This window comes from Misgurnus anguillicaudatus, unplaced genomic scaffold (assembly GCF_027580225.2).
Source record: "Misgurnus anguillicaudatus unplaced genomic scaffold, ASM2758022v2 HiC_scaffold_31, whole genome shotgun sequence".
Classification (NCBI taxonomy): Eukaryota; Metazoa; Chordata; class Actinopteri; order Cypriniformes; family Cobitidae; genus Misgurnus; species Misgurnus anguillicaudatus.
In genome coordinates, this window is record NW_027395281.1 from 681,547 (window position 1) to 700,538 (window position 18,992).

Sequence of the window (18,992 nt, forward strand, 5' to 3'; positions counted from 1 at the left end):
CTTTCATGTTGTTTATGCCAAATTCTGACCCTACCATTCGAATATCGTATCAGAAATCGAGACTCATCAGACCAGGCAACATTTTTCCAATCTTCTATTGTCCAGTTTTGGTGAGCCTTTGCGAATTGTAGCCTCAGTTTCCTGTTCTTAGCTGTCAGGAGTGGCACCTGGTGTGGTCTTCTGCTGCTGTAGCCCATCCGCCTCAAGGTTCGACGTGTTGTGCGATCAGAGATGCTCTTCTGTATATCTCTGTTGTAACGAGTGGTTATTTGAGTTACTGTTGCCTTTCTATCAGCTCGAACCAGTCTGGCCATTCTTCTCTGACCTCTGGCATCAACAAGGCATTTGCGCCCACAGAACTTCCGCTCACTGGATATTTTCTCTTTTTCTGACCATTCTCTGTAAACCCTTGAGATGGTTGTGTGTGAAAATCCCTGTAGATCAGCATTTTCTGAAATACTCAGACCAGCCCATCTGGCACCAACAACAATGCCATGTTCAAAGCAACTTGATCACCTTTCATCACCATTCTGACGCTCGATTTAAACTGCAGCAGATCGTCTTGACCATGTCTACATGCCTAAATGCATTGAGTTGCTGCCATGTGATTGGCTAATTAGAAATTTGCTTTAACTAGCAGTTGGACATGTGTACCTAATAAAGTGGCTGGTGAGTGTACATAGCTATATGGTGTAAAGATCTCACATAATGAACTGTATTGTTTTATTACCTTATAATGTTTTGATCTACATACACCGGCGGTCTCCTTACATAGAGACCGCGATGAAGGCTCCTTCACACACAAAATATTTGACATGGATTTGACAGACTTAAATAGGATGTGTTCTTCTTAGGAAGTTACAGCACTTGTGACTGAGATCATGTGACATGATGATATAAAAATAGATGCGGCTTTCTAAGTAACTTCTGCTTTAACTTTTCTTGGCGTTACAGTCTCTCTGGGAGTCTCCCCAGCTAACAGAAAAAAGTTCTAAGAACGTTCCCTGAAAGTTCTTTACGTTCCCAAAAACGTTCTGCCAACGTTAAAAGTGTCCAGTTTTCTTGACGTTCTAAGAACGTTTTTGTGTTGTCTCAACGTTAGAGGAATGTTACATTTTACCATTTTTAAACGTTATGACAATGTCATGTTTTAATGTTCACACAATGTTTAAAACAACAACTGTTTATTATATTGACTTGTTTAATTGTTATGTAAATGATAGAGAAACATTGCATTTTATTATATTTATTTTTTATATTTATATTATTTTATTATATTTATTATATATTATATATTTATTATATATTATATATCTATTATATATAAGTTTAGATGTTGATGTTTTGTTTCATTTTAAGTCACCATTATTGTGATTAGTGTTCGTTTTAGTTGGGCTCTTGAGCCTTGTCTTTTGCTTGCTAGTTTTTTCCCTGGTTGTATTAACTTTTTGTTAATACACTACATTTGTTCTGGTTGTATTACCTTTTTGTTAATACACCACATTTGTTATGAACATGTTAAGTTATTAGTGTAATTCTGTGGTGTGGGGGTTGGTACATAAAGGAAAAAAATCATCCCTAATTAATTAAAGTTTATTTTCTGTCAATAATGTAAATGAGATCAAGCACTTTCACAGCAGTTTGTCATTAAGGAGTTTAAGAAACTTTGGACAAAAAATATCTGCTGTATAATTGGGACGCACAAACATCAAGAATCAGACTATGAATCTCAACCATGGTGACAAAGAAAATTGGAAAAAAATCATTATTTATCCATGCTGCAGTGCATGCTGGGAGTCCTGAATGAGATTTGTAATTTGTTAATACCCAGCATGCATTGCAGCATGAAGTTTTTCATTTAATTGTCACCATAGTTGAGATTCATAGTCTGATTCTTGATGTTTGTGCATCCCAGTTATACAGCAGATATTTTTTGTCCAAAGTTTCTAAAACTCCTTAATGACAAACTGCTGTGAAAGTGCTGGATCTCATTTACATTATTGACAGAAAATAAACTTTTGATTAGTAAATTAATTAGGGATGATTTTTTACCATTATGTACCAACCACCACACCACAGAATTACACTACTAACTTAACATGTTCATAACAAACGTGGTGTATTAACAAAAAGTTAATACAACCAGAACAAATGTGGTGTATTAACAAAAAGTTAATACAACCAGGGAAAAAACTAGCAAGCCAAAGACAAGGCTCAAGAGCCCAACTAAAACGAACACTAATCACAATAATGGTGACTTAAAATGAAACAAAACATCAACATCTAAACTTATATATAATAGATATATAATATATAATAAATATATAATATAATAAATATAATAAAATAATATAAATATAAAAAATAAATATAATAAAATGCAATGTTTCTCTATCATTTACATAACAATTAAACAAGTCAATATAATAAACAGTTGTTGTTTTAAACATTGTGTGAACATTAAAACATGACATTGTCATAACGTTTAAAAATGGTAAAATGTAACATTCCTCTAACGTTGAGACAACACAAAAACGTTCTTAGAACGTCAAGAAAACTGGACACTTTTAACGTTGGCAGAACGTTTTTGGGAACGTAAAGAACTTTCAGGGAACGTTCTTAGAACTTGTTTCTGTTAGCTGGGTCAGAGCTCTGTCCTGTTGCTGGGTTTTGATTGGCTGTTCATATCAGAAAGAGCCCACAGATTGGCATTGTACTGAATGTATTGAGTCAAGTATGCTTTATTGTCTTAGCCTGTGGTTTTTCACCGCTAAAGGGAGTTTGGGAACTTACAACATTACATGACAACAGGTTTGCTTGATAAAGTGCATGCACAAAGGTAAAGCCAATCTTGCATTGTAGCAATAATGCTGGTAGTGATTATTCTCTCAGACCAATTAGTGATCTTGGTAAGGAATAATTGACGACGGGCCATTGAATTATAAGAAAATAATGCACTCCAAGGTGGTAATGTGGCACGACGCGAAGCACACAGGTGTGCATTATTTTCAAATAATTCAAAGGACCGGAGTCAATTATTCCGCTTATACCACGGTTACCACAAACATTGCTCTGGTGCCTATTTTTAAGACATTTGACAAGTTAGGTGTGTGGTTTACAGAAAAATAATCAACACCCATAGAACATCAGCCACTCAGAATGCAGCATTCAACAGACCCGTGGTATAAAGTGTTTTAATGCCACGTTTTATCATCAGCTCAGGTCGACGGATCACAGCACCCCCATTTGTGCAGTTCAGTTCCTACATTTTTACAAGAAAATGTAGGGTTCAAATTACCCACAGTTCGGTATGTATCACAGTTTAGTGGTCACAGTAAATGTTTAGAGAAAAAAGGCTTTTTTGGGTTACAAACACCTCACATTTTGGTCACAACAGGGTTCTTTACAAATACAGAAACCTAAGCAGTTTTTATTGTAACATTTTAGCTTATTAAATTATGCAGCTTAGAACACTTGGTCACTTTTTTATTCTATGCTGTTTACTATTTTATATTTTTCTTCAAGTTTTTTGCAAGAAGATTAGTTTTTCAGCTGCAAGACACGATCTGCGGCAGAAACAATATCAAAACAAAAGAGAACTCTCTCGCTTGCGCGCTCGCTCTTGCTCTCTCACTTTGCACATTACACAAACACCAAGGTGTTGTTTTGCAAGTTTAGTAACATGCTCTCATGCAACTCTTGTCTTGTCAGGTGAAAAAATGTCCAAATAGCTTTGACATAGCAGACTTCTTCTATGGAGGGATTTCTAAGGACTTCTGACTGCTAAGACCTGCAAAATATTGAAACAATTAATAATAGTTAATAGAATACATTTTACACACACTTGAAATGGCTTAATTATTATTTCTTAATAAATACTTAATTAAACTACTTTTTCAGAGTAGGCTATACATATTTGTAGAGCCTGACCAAAATGTGAGGCCCGGCCGATACAGATACATATATGGGTGATTCTCACAAAACCATTGAAACAGCACGGCACTAATGATTTTAGCTTTAAAATGTGTAATATAGTAACATTAAAAAGCATCAGAATTAACACAATACTGTGTTCTACCTTGCACAATGTGTGATTTCAACATAAGAATTTATAATTGTACATTTTATCTCATTTTCTGCTGAAATTCTCATTACCGCAATGTGTCCGGCTGTGTTTGAACATGCGTTATGTTGTAATTTAAGCAAATTAACACAAAAATATTAAGAAAAAAAATAAATGGATGTTTTGCTAGACTACTTTAGATGACAGAAAAAATATTTACTGGATATTAATGTATAATAATAATGAAGAAAAATTAGGAAAATTATGTGTCCATGCCTGATGTTCTCATCCTCCGCAAACACTTTTTGAGAACAGTTTAAGCACACATACAGAATTTTAATAAAGTTTGATTTTGAGTGACCGAGCACATGGACCAGTTACTTCAAGATGGCTACCAGGTAAGATCATTTTTTTACAGTTAATTTGAAATATTGTCTTGTCAGAATGCTTACACGACATTTTGATTATCATTACCGCAACAGATGCTTATTAAATGTTAATTCAATTAATAGAAGCATAATACTTTGATTTTAAATGCATGTGCAGAATCTCCAAATTATGTTCTTTCAGGTTTGTCATGTCATTTTGAAAATATGTCAGTGTTGATGTTTTCTGACTGTTGCGGTAATATCCAAAATTAGTCTGACATTAGTGCACCAAACAGTAAACTTCACTTATTATAAATAATTTATATTTATATATTGGACTTTTAATAAAGACTCGTTGTTTATTAGCTTGTGTTTAGCAACTCGCCCAAAGACCATCACCTCAAAGAAGTGTCTCTCTCGTGCACTGATCGAACGTATCCTAATACCACGCATAAAAATGTTGTGAAAACACAGCATAACTGCCCACGCCTGAACAAGAGACCACAGAATAAGTGAAAGGGTTGGCTGATGTCACTACCCAGGGTCCTCGTTAATATAGATATATCTGCGACAGGCCAATATGTTGGCCAATAACATTGGCAAAACAATAAATCGGACACATTTGCATGTCCCTAATGTCATGCAAAATAATTTAAATATAACTCTGAATATTTTACATTAATACACAGCTCACAGTTAAATCAGTTTGATTTTATTTGTCAAACATTTACTGGAAATATTGTCAAGGCAGCAAAAGAAAAACATCCTGTCACACACAAAAACCCCCACAAACACACAGACTCTTCACATGCACAGAACCACAGTCAGTAATAGTTAAACACAAACATATCCTTCGTGCCTAACAAAAGAACAAAGCCACATTTCTTTCAACATCAGGTGTTACTTAACCCAGAAACAAAGCTGTTAAAGTGTCACAAGCATTCAGTGAAAAAAAAATATTTATATATAAAAAAACTACTATGACTTTTTATATTTTGATCACAGTCTTTCTATAATTTTATACAGCTGTCTATTAATATTATTTAATACATGATGAATGACCTGCAGTTTGAGAGTGGTAACAAATCTTTGAGTGGAAGGGAGAGAGATTGGACAGATGTTTCAAATATAATAAACACTATAATATTATGCACAAATACGTTTCGGGAGAATCTTTAGACTCGGTAAACATTATAACAAGTAAAATACATCATCTGATCATCATCATTATACACCTATGTTAAAGGCTGAGTCCATGATGTTTGAAAGCCAATGTTGATATTTGAAGTCACCTAAACAAACACGCCCCTACCCCAATAGAATCTGGACCTTCTGTTGATAGACCCGCCCCACACATACGCAACCCGGCATTTGATTTGATTTGATTGGCTATAAGTGTGTTTTGCTAGTCGGCCCGTCTTCTTTTCCAAAGCATTTTTCAAACATCGTGGACTCCACCTTTAAGGAGCAATGGTTTTGGCAGTATTATTGATTTTGACAAAACAGATCTCGTGCCAATAAGTAGGGCTAAATAAGTAATGTGATGGATGAGGCTAAATGTTAATCAGCATATTTGTGTTCAAACTAGTATTTTTTTCTGTTTTGTTGTCAAACTAGCTGTCATTTAGCAGTCACATTTAACACTTAACTGAAATAGCTAAAGTTTATCCAAAATGTCGCTAGAGATGTTGCTATGCGCTTCTCTGGAAAAAGTCTCTAAACTTGCAACACTGGTCTGTGCTTTGCAGAACGTTAGAGATCTTTTTGTTATTATGAAAAGTGTACAAATATTTTCAGTTGGTTTTGAAACTATGGCGGCCTGACGGGACAAATAAGATTGTGGTGGGCTGCTTGTTTAGGTAATTAATGGGAAACACTGTCCTCCTATAGACCGTTTCAGCAGTAACAACATAAACAAGCGGCTGCACGTAACTTCCGGTAAACTCCGCGAAGAATAAATAACAACAAAGTTCTTTAAACGTAGTTTATTTATATAACAAGCAAAAAAACAACACATAGATTACAAAGGAAACCAAAACATTTGTTATTTTCGACGAGGCATTTGTTAAAGAGATCAGTTTAGCAACTAGTCAGACCTTAAAAAAAACGAAACCAGAAGTAAGGTTCGGATCCAGACATGTATCACGTGCGTTCGATGAAACCGTCTATAAGCTCTTGTATGTGCTTGATAGAAATAAATCTGACAAAGGATATAAACAATAAAGATTGATTGGTCTTCTATTGAATGTTGCATCTGCTTAACTCTTCTCCTCTTCATTGGTCTTGAACAACACAGAAAAATAAAAACATAAGAAACAGAAACTCTTAACTTGATCAGTTTTTTCACAAATGTATTGTTAGTATTTCTGACCACATTCAAGTCTCATAATCTTATGATGATCAAAGTTAAATTTTTGACATGATCTTACTCAATATTAAAGATATTATCAAGATTATATATTCCCTGCATGTTCTTTACATTATGTAGGATGATATGTATGTAGAAACTGCAAATAAAGAAAAGACTTTTGTCACATATTATTTATTAGTACTAGCTGACATTTAGCTTGTTGATGTGTTTTTCTGTGTTTCCTGCAGATCCAGAATAACAGAACTGCAACTACAATCATCAGAAATCCAGGAACAACTGCAAACACAACTCAAGAGATCAGAATTACGTTATCTCCTGTGAGACCTGTAATGAATAACAAGACTCATTACTGTAATTGTATTTAATTTTAGATCATTGAATATCATTACTGCATATTAATCAGTCAGACTGATCTGAGATCAGCTGAGTAAACAAACACTTACATGGCTGACAGAGTTGGGTGATGTTGAGATGTTGAGTTTGGTTTGTGTTGGTATTGTTGAGTACACATCTGTATGTGTTTGTATCCTGATATTCAACCTCCAGAGGTAGAGAGAGTCTGATGTTGAGATCAGACACACTGATGATGGACAATAAACTGTTTCCTTTGTACCAGGACAGACTCACATCTCTCATATTCAACACTGAACACAATAACAACACTCTTTGTGAGGCCGATGAAGAGTTTTGTGGACAGTTACTATAGATGACAGGAACATGCAGATGAGCTGGAAAACATGAAAGAATAAACAGAAATTAAAATCAAAGCAAATATTAATTAATAATAATAGCTTTAAAGTAAAAACATATATAAATATAGCTGCAAGCAGCGATTACCGGGGTTCAAGCGATTTGGGACCTTAAGATCTTTAAGGGCTGCCCTGTGTAGATTTGCTGCATTGTACAAAATAAATGATGAAAAATAAGCTACCAGACACACGTGTTCAAAGTTATCAGCAAAAAAGGTGCTATCATTCAGTGACATGTCTCCCTCTCTTCTCACAGAACATTGACAAATAGAACACTGAAGGAAATGTTTGTGGTGCTTGCAGTGGCAAAACTCGGGTCACAAAATGTTAAAATAGTGTTAATGAGTCAAAATAGCCGAACCCCACATCTCTACGATGTTCTGATACAGAGATACAGCTCTTGCTAAATGGTTGCTAGGGTATTCTCATTGGTTGCTAGGGAGTGAATTGCAATCCACCAATGATTATACTCAAAGCCATGAAAGGCATAATCCATGATGACTCATGATTTTAGATGTAAGTTTACAGTATTTTTAAGTGAAAATAACAAATAACCACTAGGTGGCGCTATGACAAACTTGTGCATGCAACCTCAGGTCATGACTTTGTAACATGTAGCTAGTATCACGGCTATTCACTTTAGTTTAGTGAAGGAACAGTTGTATGACCATTGGGCTTACTCAATGTAAAAGGTTTTGTTCAATTATGAGGCCAACTAGTGGTGGAGGCATACTATTTTTTTGTCTTGCCTCAGACTCTGCTCAGACATCAGCCTATCAAATTTGGTGAAAAAATGTCATTGCAGAGTTATAAGCATTTATATTTAAAAAACACTGAATATGCCAAAAAATTGAATGTAACTTTTCGTTTTTTGCCATTTTCGGCCATTTCTGATAGAAATTTTAACATAACGCCAATAGAATTTTTTGTTCAGAAGGTAATACACTGTTCTTCCTATGATTGTTTTGAGTATATCGGAATAACCCTCGCGGACTTATTCGCGCATGTTTTTTAAGCGCTATTTTGCTGCACAGGGCTAACCGTAAGATAAAACCTGGCATCTTTGGTATCGTTGGACTCGGCAACAATTAAAAATTCTAAGGAAAAAAGTTGCATGAAAATACGTCAAACTCAGCCTAAGTTATAAGCATTTAAACGATTCGTCTGACCACTAGGTGGCGCTGTGACGAAACGAGGCACGCAACCTCAGGCCATGACTCTCATCACAAGCACCAAGTTTCGTGGTGATACTTCATTTCTTTCCCCAGTTATAGCCAATAAAGTCCAAGTGGCTGCGCACACTTTAGACGTTTGGGCGTGGCATATCGACCGTGAGTCGAAAGTTCAAATTTTTTTGATAACTTTTGATATTCACACTCAAAGGAATATTACAGAACTGGAACGGTTCCGATCGGACGAAAAACCTAGGACTAGTTCGTTTTTATTTTTTCCGACAAAATCGAAAAATACAGAAAAAATTATCCAGGTGCAAATCAGAGATATACGTTTTGTTCGTCTTGACGCAAGGATTCGATGTATATAAGACACTTGACATTTGGACAAGAATTGTGGGAGTTATGAGCATCAACACGTTTGCCATCGTTATAGCGCCACCTATAGGCCAATCGGGTTGATACTCTGTCAACCTCTCCCCAAATTGGGTCCTACCATTTGGCCAAGTTTCAAGTCTCTAGGCCTTACGGTTTGGTCTGCACATTCCGTTTTACGGCAGAATAAAAAATACTACAAATTTTAACAATTACAATAGGGTTTCAGCGCTTCGCGCTTGAACCCCTAAATATCATTATTAAGCAAAACATTATTGGTCACAAAACATCTTTATGCTAAAAGTAGCTCCTAACTTGCTGATTTAGGAGAAACTCTTTAAACTAATGGGCGCTTGTCAGTCCTAATTTTACGGCTCTTAAATTTTTGCTCTAAGCATGTTCAACAAAGTGTTTTACCACTGAAACTAGCTTTTAAATATGTAAAAAGTTAGGGGTAGTCAAGAGGACTTAAGTTAGCAGGGTTTTTCTGCTAAAAGAATTTGGAGGTGGCCAACTCCACCAAGTTTCGTGTTGCCCCTGGCTCTCGGCAGGTGTCTTTATGTTAAAAAATATTTTTTTTTGTTGTAATAAAAGGCAACAAAGAAATGGTTCTTATAAGAACCTATGACTGAATGGTTCTTTGAGGAACCAAAAATGGTTATTTTATGGCATCACTGTGAAGCACCTTCTATAGTACCTTTTCCCGACAATTGTTTCTCTATAGACCTTTTGCATGTTTGCAAACAGAGATTTTGTTTTTTGTAGGCGGAGCCCAACTGGTGGCAGAAAGTGTCAGCTCTGCAGCAGTGGTGTGAAGTGTTTTAGCATTAAATTGTGATTTTTATGGATCAGGTGTTCTGTCGAGGTCTGTTTCCCTTTAGTTTAATGTTTCTTATAACGTTTATATCACATTACGTTTATTTTTTAGATAAATTAAAAGTTTAAATGGCTTGACTATATGTGTGCATGTATGTAATGTATATGTATTGTTCTTTATTGGTAAATCAATTATTTTTACAGTATGAATCGCTAAAGTACATATAAAAGCAATACTGTATATAATATATATTTATTAAGTATGTAAACATAATAATTTGAGAACAAACAGGAAGAAGACATAGGCTAAGATATAAAGTAAAGAGATAATAGAAAACAAAAAAATATTAAATATTTAATAAATGGTTTTATAGAATACATGTTATTGCTTTTTTAGTTACCCATTCAAATCTTTCTAAATAAATTATAAACGTAACGTGATGAAAACGCTATAGAGGGAACAGACTTCGACAGATCACCGGACATGTTTTCTAATTATTTCCTATTCTAATTATTAAAAGATTTCCAGATGATTTCATCACTCCAGTCTATCTGTTTAAGGGCTTGCGACCATAAAAGCCTATGTATATCTTTAAATGGTGTCTCGACAATGGTAGTTTATAAAAATGAAGCCCATCTTTATTTGCATTCCTATTCTGACACTCCACAGCACTTTTTTGGTTTTTTTTGTGGGTCATCTTGCTCGTTTTACTCGTGTCTAATTCATTTCCACTGTTTTTCTGCCACCACATTGCGTGCACAGCTTGCAGTGACGTAACTGTGACGTCTATTTCCAAAAGGTCTATTACACCATCGCTATGGCCATACCATAGTTAGTAATCTTGATGACATCATCCATAGCAATGAGGTTAGCCCCACCCTTTCTCTTAAGATTTCTACCCATTCCTTAGTAAAAGTTGCTCTCTAGTAAAAGTTAGTAAAATTTGAAACTATTTGCTAAAAACTTTGTTTTTGTCTATTGACAGTGATCAATGTCTTCAGTCACTTTAATTCATAAATAAAACGTATTTAAACTTGGAATGGGAAATGAGGTGCATAAAATAATAAATATTCTATTCCAAAACAAAAATAAATTGGTTTACTTTGATAAATGATAGTTAACGTGTCAATAATAAATCTTTACTCACCATTGACAATAATATTGAATCTGTAAGAGCTCTTTCTTTTGCTTCTGATGATTATTTGATAATGTCCAGAGTCTGTGGTTCTGATGTCTGTAATGGTGAGATCTCCAGTCTGGTCATTCACCTGCAGTCTGTCTCTGAATCTCCCATCAAGAACATCATCATATATTGAGATCTTATTGGCCTCTTTATTGATCTCAGCTATACGAATCTGTTGAAGTCCAAATCTCCACCTGATCACATATTTACTCTGTATCTCAGTAAGATTACTGTGTAGAGTAAGAGAATCTCCCTCCATCACTGACACTGACTTCACTTCATCACCAAACACACCTGAAACACACAAACAGATTCACAAAGATTTAAGATCTTGAGTAGATTTAAGTTGGAAATTAAAGCATGGACATTTAGCAGTAGTTTTAAACGATTACAAACGAGATTTGGGCCCATATTCATGAAAAATCTTAGCACAAAGAGTTGCTCCTAGTGACAGAAAAGATCCTAGTAAAGAAAGGAGTAATTCAGAAAGCATCTTAACCCTTACAAGAGGTCTTAAGGTCCAAAATGTTATCAACAAGGACTTTTAAGAAGTTTTTCTTTAGCAGCAGCGAAGTGGACAAAACCAAGAGAGAGAAAACTTGTTGCACACAATGCTTGACAGAAAGTTAATAACACACAACACATTAAATCGTGAAAAGACATGCTAACATCTCCAACACAGCGCAGAAATTCCATAGGGCCAGAAATAAAAGTCATCACTACATTAAAAGTAACAGATTTAATAACTGGAAAAAACGCAACTATGCAGCAGAGATTATGCCACGGTGATCATTTCTGAGCGTTTCCTGAATTATTATTACGGATCTGTGTTTTGACTTTGGACTGTTATTATCGTTTTGGATTGTTTGCCGCCTGCCCTTGAACTCTGCCTGTCTATTGATTTCACGATTGTTATCTGCCTGTCTCGACCATTGCCTGTTCCTGTTTACTCTTCTGATTTGCCCCTTGCATTCTGTGTGCTATCGCCCACTTACTGTTGTGTCTGTAATCTTAATAAAAGCTGCAAATGGATCCCATGTATGAGGACTCATCATTACACCGGTGAAGCACCAGTGAAGCACCTGTGTAGAACCATATAGTGCTATGTAGAACCATATGTGGTGCTATATGGGAAGTATCCTTGACATTGAGAAACACCTCTTATGTCTGTGGTGACGCAAGTGATACAACCCCCTCCGTAGGCTAAACTGTCTCATTTTAGTTTGCTAGTGGACTTCAGAGGCTGCAGCCTTCAAGAACAGGGGTGCTGTAAAGGGCGAATAAACAATGATGATTCTCGGGGCCCACGAGTAAGAGGGGGCCCAGAGAAGCCCCCCAAATTGTGGTGCTAAAAATATTTAATAGTAAAAATTATTAACTTTAAATTATTCTATTTGCTGTTTCCTGGTATCAAAATTTTTTATTTGTTTAGGAAACACAAACGTCCGTGGGCACCTTTCCCCCTCTCAATTATCATAAAATGGTTCAGTCCGCCCAAATTGTATAATCCAGGCAACACAGCTTGACTTCACTTATAGCACCCGCAGAATATCAACTTGACTGATAAGGAAGTGAAAATGCCTCAAAAATCTGGAAGTCAAAAACGGAAAGAGAAAAAAATAAGAGAAGTGAAAGAGGCAAAGGGAATGTAACCCAATTTTTCACAAGAAAACATGGGTTTGTAAGTAGGCCTAAATTGTTAGTGTACCGCCCGCCCGTGACAATGATCGTAGCCTTTGGCAGTTTTCTGTGCTTACGCGCACGCTTTGTACATGAGGCCCCAGGTCTCTACGGTAGCATTTTTTGACAAATAAGCACGTTTGAATAGAGCAGGGTGCAGCGGGTGCACGGCTTTGCCTCACATGCAGCCGTTGTCGGCATCTTTGTACAAGGATCCGCCGTTCCACCCACTTTCAGCACCCTGCTGCGGTCCACGCTGTTGCACCTGTCTTGAAAGCAGTCTAACTTCATGAACTCTGATAAAAATCTGCCAGCTACTGTACAAACTACTATCAGCTGTTTGTGAGGTTTCAGTGCATCTCTTGAAGATGATATGGAGTTGTAATACTTTCACATTATCTGATTTAGACCAACTCTGCAAAACTCAATTTAAACAGCGCAAAATGACTGCCTGTGGACGTTATAGAAAGAAATTATTATATTTCTGTTTTTATTCACACAATAAATATTTAAACTAGTTTTAATCAAAATTCATGTAGTTTTAGGAAAAGTCAAGGAGCAGCAAGGCTTTAGGATTTATTTAGACAAAGTTATTGACTATGCAAATTTCAAAACGGTCAAAATGACACCTTGTTCCTTCTAGTGTTAAAGATAATTACCACATTGCAAAAAATGATTTTCAAGAAAAAATTCTTAGTATTTTTGTCTTGTTTTCAGTAAAAATATCTAAAATTTCTTAAAGATGCTTTTTCATGATAAGCAAACAACCCAAGAAAATTAATCTGGTTTTTAGACCAAAAATATTAAATTTAAGTGATTTTGTGCATAAAACAAGCAAAAAAATCTGCCAATGGGGTAAGCAAAAAAATCTTGAACATTTTTCTTAAAACAATAAATTCAAGAAAAATTAAGAAAAATTTGCTTACCCCATTGGCAGATTTTTTGCTTGTTTTATGCCCAAAATCACTTAAATTTAATATTTTTGGTCTAAAAACTAGACTTATTTTCTTGGGTTGTTTTGAACATCAAGAAAAAGCATCTTAATTTAAGAATTTTTAGATATTTTTTATGAAAACAAGAAAAAATACTAAGACTTTTTTTTCTTGAAAATAATTTTTTGCAATGCATAAGTTTAAATGTTGCGGTTAAAATTACTGCTGGTGGCCGTTCTAGTGTTAAAAGTGCATGATAAGGGAAATCAATTTTCTCCCCATGTTATGTCAAGAAAACGCTGGAAAAAATAACAATACACAGTTAAAAAATTACTTTCTTACTTAGTATTTTTGTCTTGTTTTCAGTAGAAATATCTAAAAATTCTTAAATTAAGATTGATGAGCAAAATGACCTAAGTAAATGAGTCTAGTTTTAAGACAAATTAATATACAATCTAAGTGAAATTGTCCTTAAAACAAGCAAAATGATCTGCCAATGGGGTGAGAAAAAAAATTGTGAAAAAGAATTTCTTTTTTCTTAAACACTTAATTCAAGTAAAATTTTCTCACCCCATTGGTAGTCAAAATACCATAAAAGCGCATGATTTTATGTAAATTAATATGAAAAGTCTCAGCTGTGTTGGGGGCCCTGTCAAGATTCTTTTCATGGGGCCCAAAATCCTTAGCAGTGCCCCTGTTCAAGAATAAAGGTGTTTTCAACTTCATGTGGACTAACAGTCTAACAAACTAACTACTTTAGCAGTCTCCTTTTTTTAATAACTTGCACGTGTAAGTTGATATATTTTATATTGTTATAGTCATGTTTTCTTATGAACACCATAGTTAGCAGTACATTGTATTTCCACACTTTGACAAATCATGATAAATATGCAAATTTAGTTATTTAATGTGTTCTGCAGCTATCTCAGCCATCTCCATGTCCCTTGCTTCCAAACATACACATGAGTCGGGGTTTACTTACAGGTGCGTACGTTCTCCCATCAAGTTTGTTTTTATAGATCACAACTTTTTCGTGGAAAGTGACGTACGCATGTTTAAAGCCTCGCTTTATAAAAGAGCCCCTGAAATACATCTAGGGTATAGACCGTTTCAGCAGTAACAACATAAACAAGCGGCTGCACGTAGCTTCCGGTAAACTCCGCTAAGAATAAATAACAACAAAGTTCTTAAACGTAGTTTATTTATATAACAAGCAAAAAAACAACACATAGATTACCTAGGAAACCAAAACATTTGTTATTTTCGACGAGGCATTTGTTCAAGAAATCAGTTTAGCGATCAGAGCATTAAAAAAACGAAACCGGAAGTAAGGTTCGGATCCAGACGTGTATCACGTGCTTCCAATGAAACCGTCTATAAAAACATCTGCTAAAGATCTTAGAAACAGCTGTTGTACATACATTCAAAATCAAAAACATCTTGCTTTTTTTTTAGAAAACATCTCATATTGCAGATGAGCTAACAATCAAAATAATACATCTTGCAGTCAGATGTAAACGCAGACATCAAATAGACGTCTCTGAGATGTATATGTGCTATCAGGGAGCGCTCGCCAGTTGCACCAACTTCAAAACGGCAAAACAACACTAGCTCTTAACCAGCACCTGGTTCTTTCTGGTGAAAAGGGGCATTATACACAACGCATTAGATCGTACAGGGATCATGTTTGTGAGCGACCCTATTAGAGACATGCTAACATCTTCGACACAGCACAGAAATGCCATAAAGCCAGAATTATAAGTAACCACTAACTACAGCAACTGGAAAAAATGCAACTATGCAGCAGAGATGATTTGGGTCTGTTACAGACTTCTATAAGCCAAGTGATCACACAAATTTACAGAACCTTGTGTCGCTGTTTATTCACACACGTACACGATTTTGTAACCTTAAAATAACAGCATAAAAAACTATTTCTTAGTTTAGTGAAATTAATTAATTTATTCACAAACAATAATATCTATTAGAAACGCATACTGAAAGTTAAACAGTGTTTAAACAGTCATTATTATTTAGATAAAAAATGTTTTTTTCTTATCATAGTTGAGGTTACAGACATAAAAGCAGATGTATTATATCAGACAAAGATTAAAAACTTAAAGTCCATATCTGAGTAATAGATGATTATTATTCTGGATTAACTGCTCCTAAAAATTATATAAAGACATGTTTATAGCTCACCCGTCAGAGTCCTGAAACACAAAGAGAGATAAACAAACATGAGAAACATTTTGCTCGTCAGGTGTTGTCTTGTGGTCTACAGTGAATGAGATGAAGACAACTCTGTGAGCTCTCACAGAGTTACTCATCATGTGCTTCACACTTCCAGTTTAACGTGTGTGCGTGTGCGCGCGCGTGTGTGTGTGTGTGTGTGTGTGTGTGTGTGTGTCTGATATTTCTATTGAACTAGTGTGGAATCAGGTTCTGTTTATATCAAACCTCTCAGACTGTTGTATGGACTCTTATTATAATGTGTGTGACGAGCACAGGATTACGTTACTTTATGTTGAGTCATATTTTATGTTGAGTAAATATTTCTTACAATCTTTCAAATTTCAGCTTCAAATGTTAAAGTTCATATCAGTCTATTAAACCTATTTAGTGTTGAACAGCAGATACATAAAGTTTTACATTTTAACTGTAACTTAGTAACTGGTAAAATGAAAAAAAAAATCTTTAGTTATTATACATTTTTCTGTTAAGTCTCACTCCAAGTCAGTAGGTGGCACCTGCCATAATTCTCCCGCCAAAATTTAAAAAGTATCATTCATTAACTACGTAACGAGGAATGATTCGCGATAGTAAATAATAAGTTTTAAGGGACGTTCACATTGTAACGATAACTATAAACATATAGGTTTAAAAAATGTTTTATATTAAAGAGAATAACGGAGTTCACATCACAACTAGAACAATAAAGACACAATGAATGATGTCGTTGGGATCTGAGCATTTTTCCAACTGATGAACGATAAACCATGGACAGTCAATCAAATCTATTTGAACTTCAAGTACACGCGCATTTGAAAAGACAAGATGACACTGTGGAGAAGCTCTTTCTTGCTGAGGTCTATAAACATAAAATAACCTCGGGTATCGAGCTCTGATGCAGTTGCTGTGAAATTGCCTACGTAACGTTAATGCTTGTTATTCTACTAACTAATAACTACACCAAGAGGTAAGATAGATTATACAAACTACTTCATTCACAGAGTGCGTTTACATGTCTTACGCCGATTAAGTGTAACGATAACACGTGGGGTCATGTAAATGCGTAAAACGGTTTTCTTTAATCGGGGAAAGTCCATAAACGGCGTAAGCAAAAACCGATCAGCACAGGTCGTTTTTTGCTCATTACGCCGATTTTGCGTGGCATGTAAACACCTTAACCGGCTTTCTCACGGTTTTGTCCATGTGCGCATGTCTCCGCGTGTGAAAGATAAACGTGAGACACGAAAGTAAGCGCAAAGTAACGCATAAAAGTTTCCGCTCTACTAAAGCAGTTGGCAGAGAAACTGCGAAAATAAAAATTTATGTTAAATTTACAGGTTCTGGAGACACAAAAAGAGATAAAACAATAAAGCTTAAGACAGATATGCCATCAACTTTTTGATAAACTATTACTACAGGCGAAGACGTCACTACCTGCGAGAAACCTGACAAATCTCCAAGTCCCATGTAATTGATTGATTTGCATGTAAACGCTTATTTTTATAATAAGCAGATTTTTGATAGTTATCCGCTTATTCTGTGCATGTAAACGTGCTCACTGTGAGCTACGCAAACGCGGCATGGTTATACCCGCTGTGTAAATGCAACAAGCGCAGAATCTTTATACATTTAATAACATGTGAACAGTTACAAGCGTTTTTATTATAGAAAATATACAATATTAGTATGGTAACTTAAATGATTTGGGCGACTACTGTCTCGCAAGCGAATTTGCATAAATTTATCATTGTCGTCCGGTGGTATGTAAGATAATATAGTTATCGTTACAATTTGAACAACACAGCCCTTTATTCGCATAACATTGGTTAATGGATGAAACGCCGCATATCTCCATGGCTTAAAGATACAAGTTTTGTTAAAATCTGTACAAGGGGCAAAACGAATCACACACTAAGCACTTTCGGCATGAATGCAAAATATGTGTTCGGCATATCAACTTATGTGTAACATGTGGGCTGCGTTCAGCCCCAACAAACACATTTTAATTGCATTTCTAGCGAGAAATTAGTATTGTAGTTTTCAAATATGTGATTAGTTAACACAAAGGCGCTCTCTGTTTATATTTCAAACACGCTGCCTTTGAAGTGTGTCCGAAAGTCTTTCTCTGAGCTGCCTTCATACCATAGATATATACACTAGATGTCGCCTTGGGGTTCTAAGCATGGGTCAAAACCGCCGCCCTCTTAGAACAGGGGTCTTGTCATAGGAACTAGCTAGGTAAAGTTGCTATCTCCGCCTGTACTCCGAATACATGGACGATGCCGGACTTTTGTGTTGCGTATGAAGGTTAGGCCTTCTAGCACTATGCATTATAGTTAGAAAAAGTAGATTTTCAAAATATCAAAACTTTTTTTCTTTCTGGACTCAAACGAATCAAAAGAAAACCAAGAAAATCGCATTCATGACGATTAATGGTGATTTTATTTCCGTTACACCATTGCCTATGGCCCTGTCCCAAATGACGCACTTCATGTGGTTTTTCGGTCTCGTGGGCTTAATTGCGCGTTGTCCGTAGGTGGTTCTATTTGTCATTTTTACACTTTGAAGTGTGCTCGTCAGCGCCTCCTTTGCCCCCTTGATGCGGTCTTCAGCGAAGCCCGCACTGCAGCAGGCTTCACGCACTTTACCAACCCAGAAGTCCTTGCGAATGAGCAATCTGACCAATCAGACAACGGAAGGGAGAAGTTCACACTGACGGCAACTGCTCTACCCATTTCCGGAGAATGCTCGAGTCTGTCCCAAAATACGACTCCGGTGCACCCACGTGGACTCGCATCAAGGGTCCCTAAAGTCTGGACTACGTGATGTCATCAAAGTGTGGACTTTGAGGAGGACCACAAGTCCGAAATGGGACAGGGCTTATAATGAAGCTGATGCGGGGTTCCCCTGTTTCAAGATGGCGGCTCTATTTGACGCATTTGGTCCAATGAACTGCCATAGCCAAGGCGACATCTAGTGTTTATATCTATGCCTTCATGCCTCCGAAGTCATTTTCTCATGAGGCAGCGAGGCAACAAGTCACTGCCTTG

The 18,992-nt window shown here is 36.0% G+C and overlaps 1 protein-coding gene across 3 annotated transcripts; it reads right to left on the minus strand.

Annotated features, from left to right (window-relative positions):
• Positions 1 to 6,401: 6,401 nt before the first annotated feature.
• On the minus strand, positions 6,402 to 16,027 carry LOC129452796 (uncharacterized). Of its 3 annotated transcripts, XR_012368547.1 has the most exons (6): positions 15,913 to 16,027; positions 11,063 to 11,392; positions 7,640 to 7,696; positions 7,246 to 7,530; positions 6,992 to 7,126; positions 6,402 to 6,713 (listed from the first exon to the last, which is right to left on the minus strand). XR_012368547.1 is itself a non-coding variant. In XM_073865508.1 (5 exons), the coding sequence occupies exons 1-5, from the start codon at positions 15,959 to 15,961 to the stop codon at positions 7,092 to 7,094; spliced, it is 756 nt and encodes a 251-aa protein (XP_073721609.1). In that variant the 5' UTR covers positions 15,962 to 16,027; the 3' UTR covers positions 6,402 to 7,091. The 3 variants fall into 3 exon arrangements, 2 of the variants coding, with proteins under 2 accessions (XP_073721609.1, XP_073721610.1); XM_073865508.1 differs by having other exon boundaries at positions 6,402 to 7,126; XM_073865509.1 differs by lacking the exon at positions 7,640 to 7,696 and having other exon boundaries at positions 6,402 to 7,126.
• Positions 16,028 to 18,992: the final 2,965 nt, after the last annotated feature.

Coding starts and splice junctions, on each gene's coding strand:
- LOC129452796 (XM_073865508.1), bottom strand. CDS start 15,961: ATGTTTCTCATGTTTGTTTATCTCTCTTTGTGTTTCAGGACTCTGACG. Junction 11,393..15,912: donor GTGTTTCAGGACTCTGACGG/GTGAGCTATAAA, acceptor TGTGTGTTTCAG/GTGTGTTTGGTGATGAAGTG. Junction 7,531..7,639: donor CCCAAATCGCTTGAACCCCG/GTAATCGCTGCT, acceptor CATGTTTTCCAG/CTCATCTGCATGTTCCTGTC.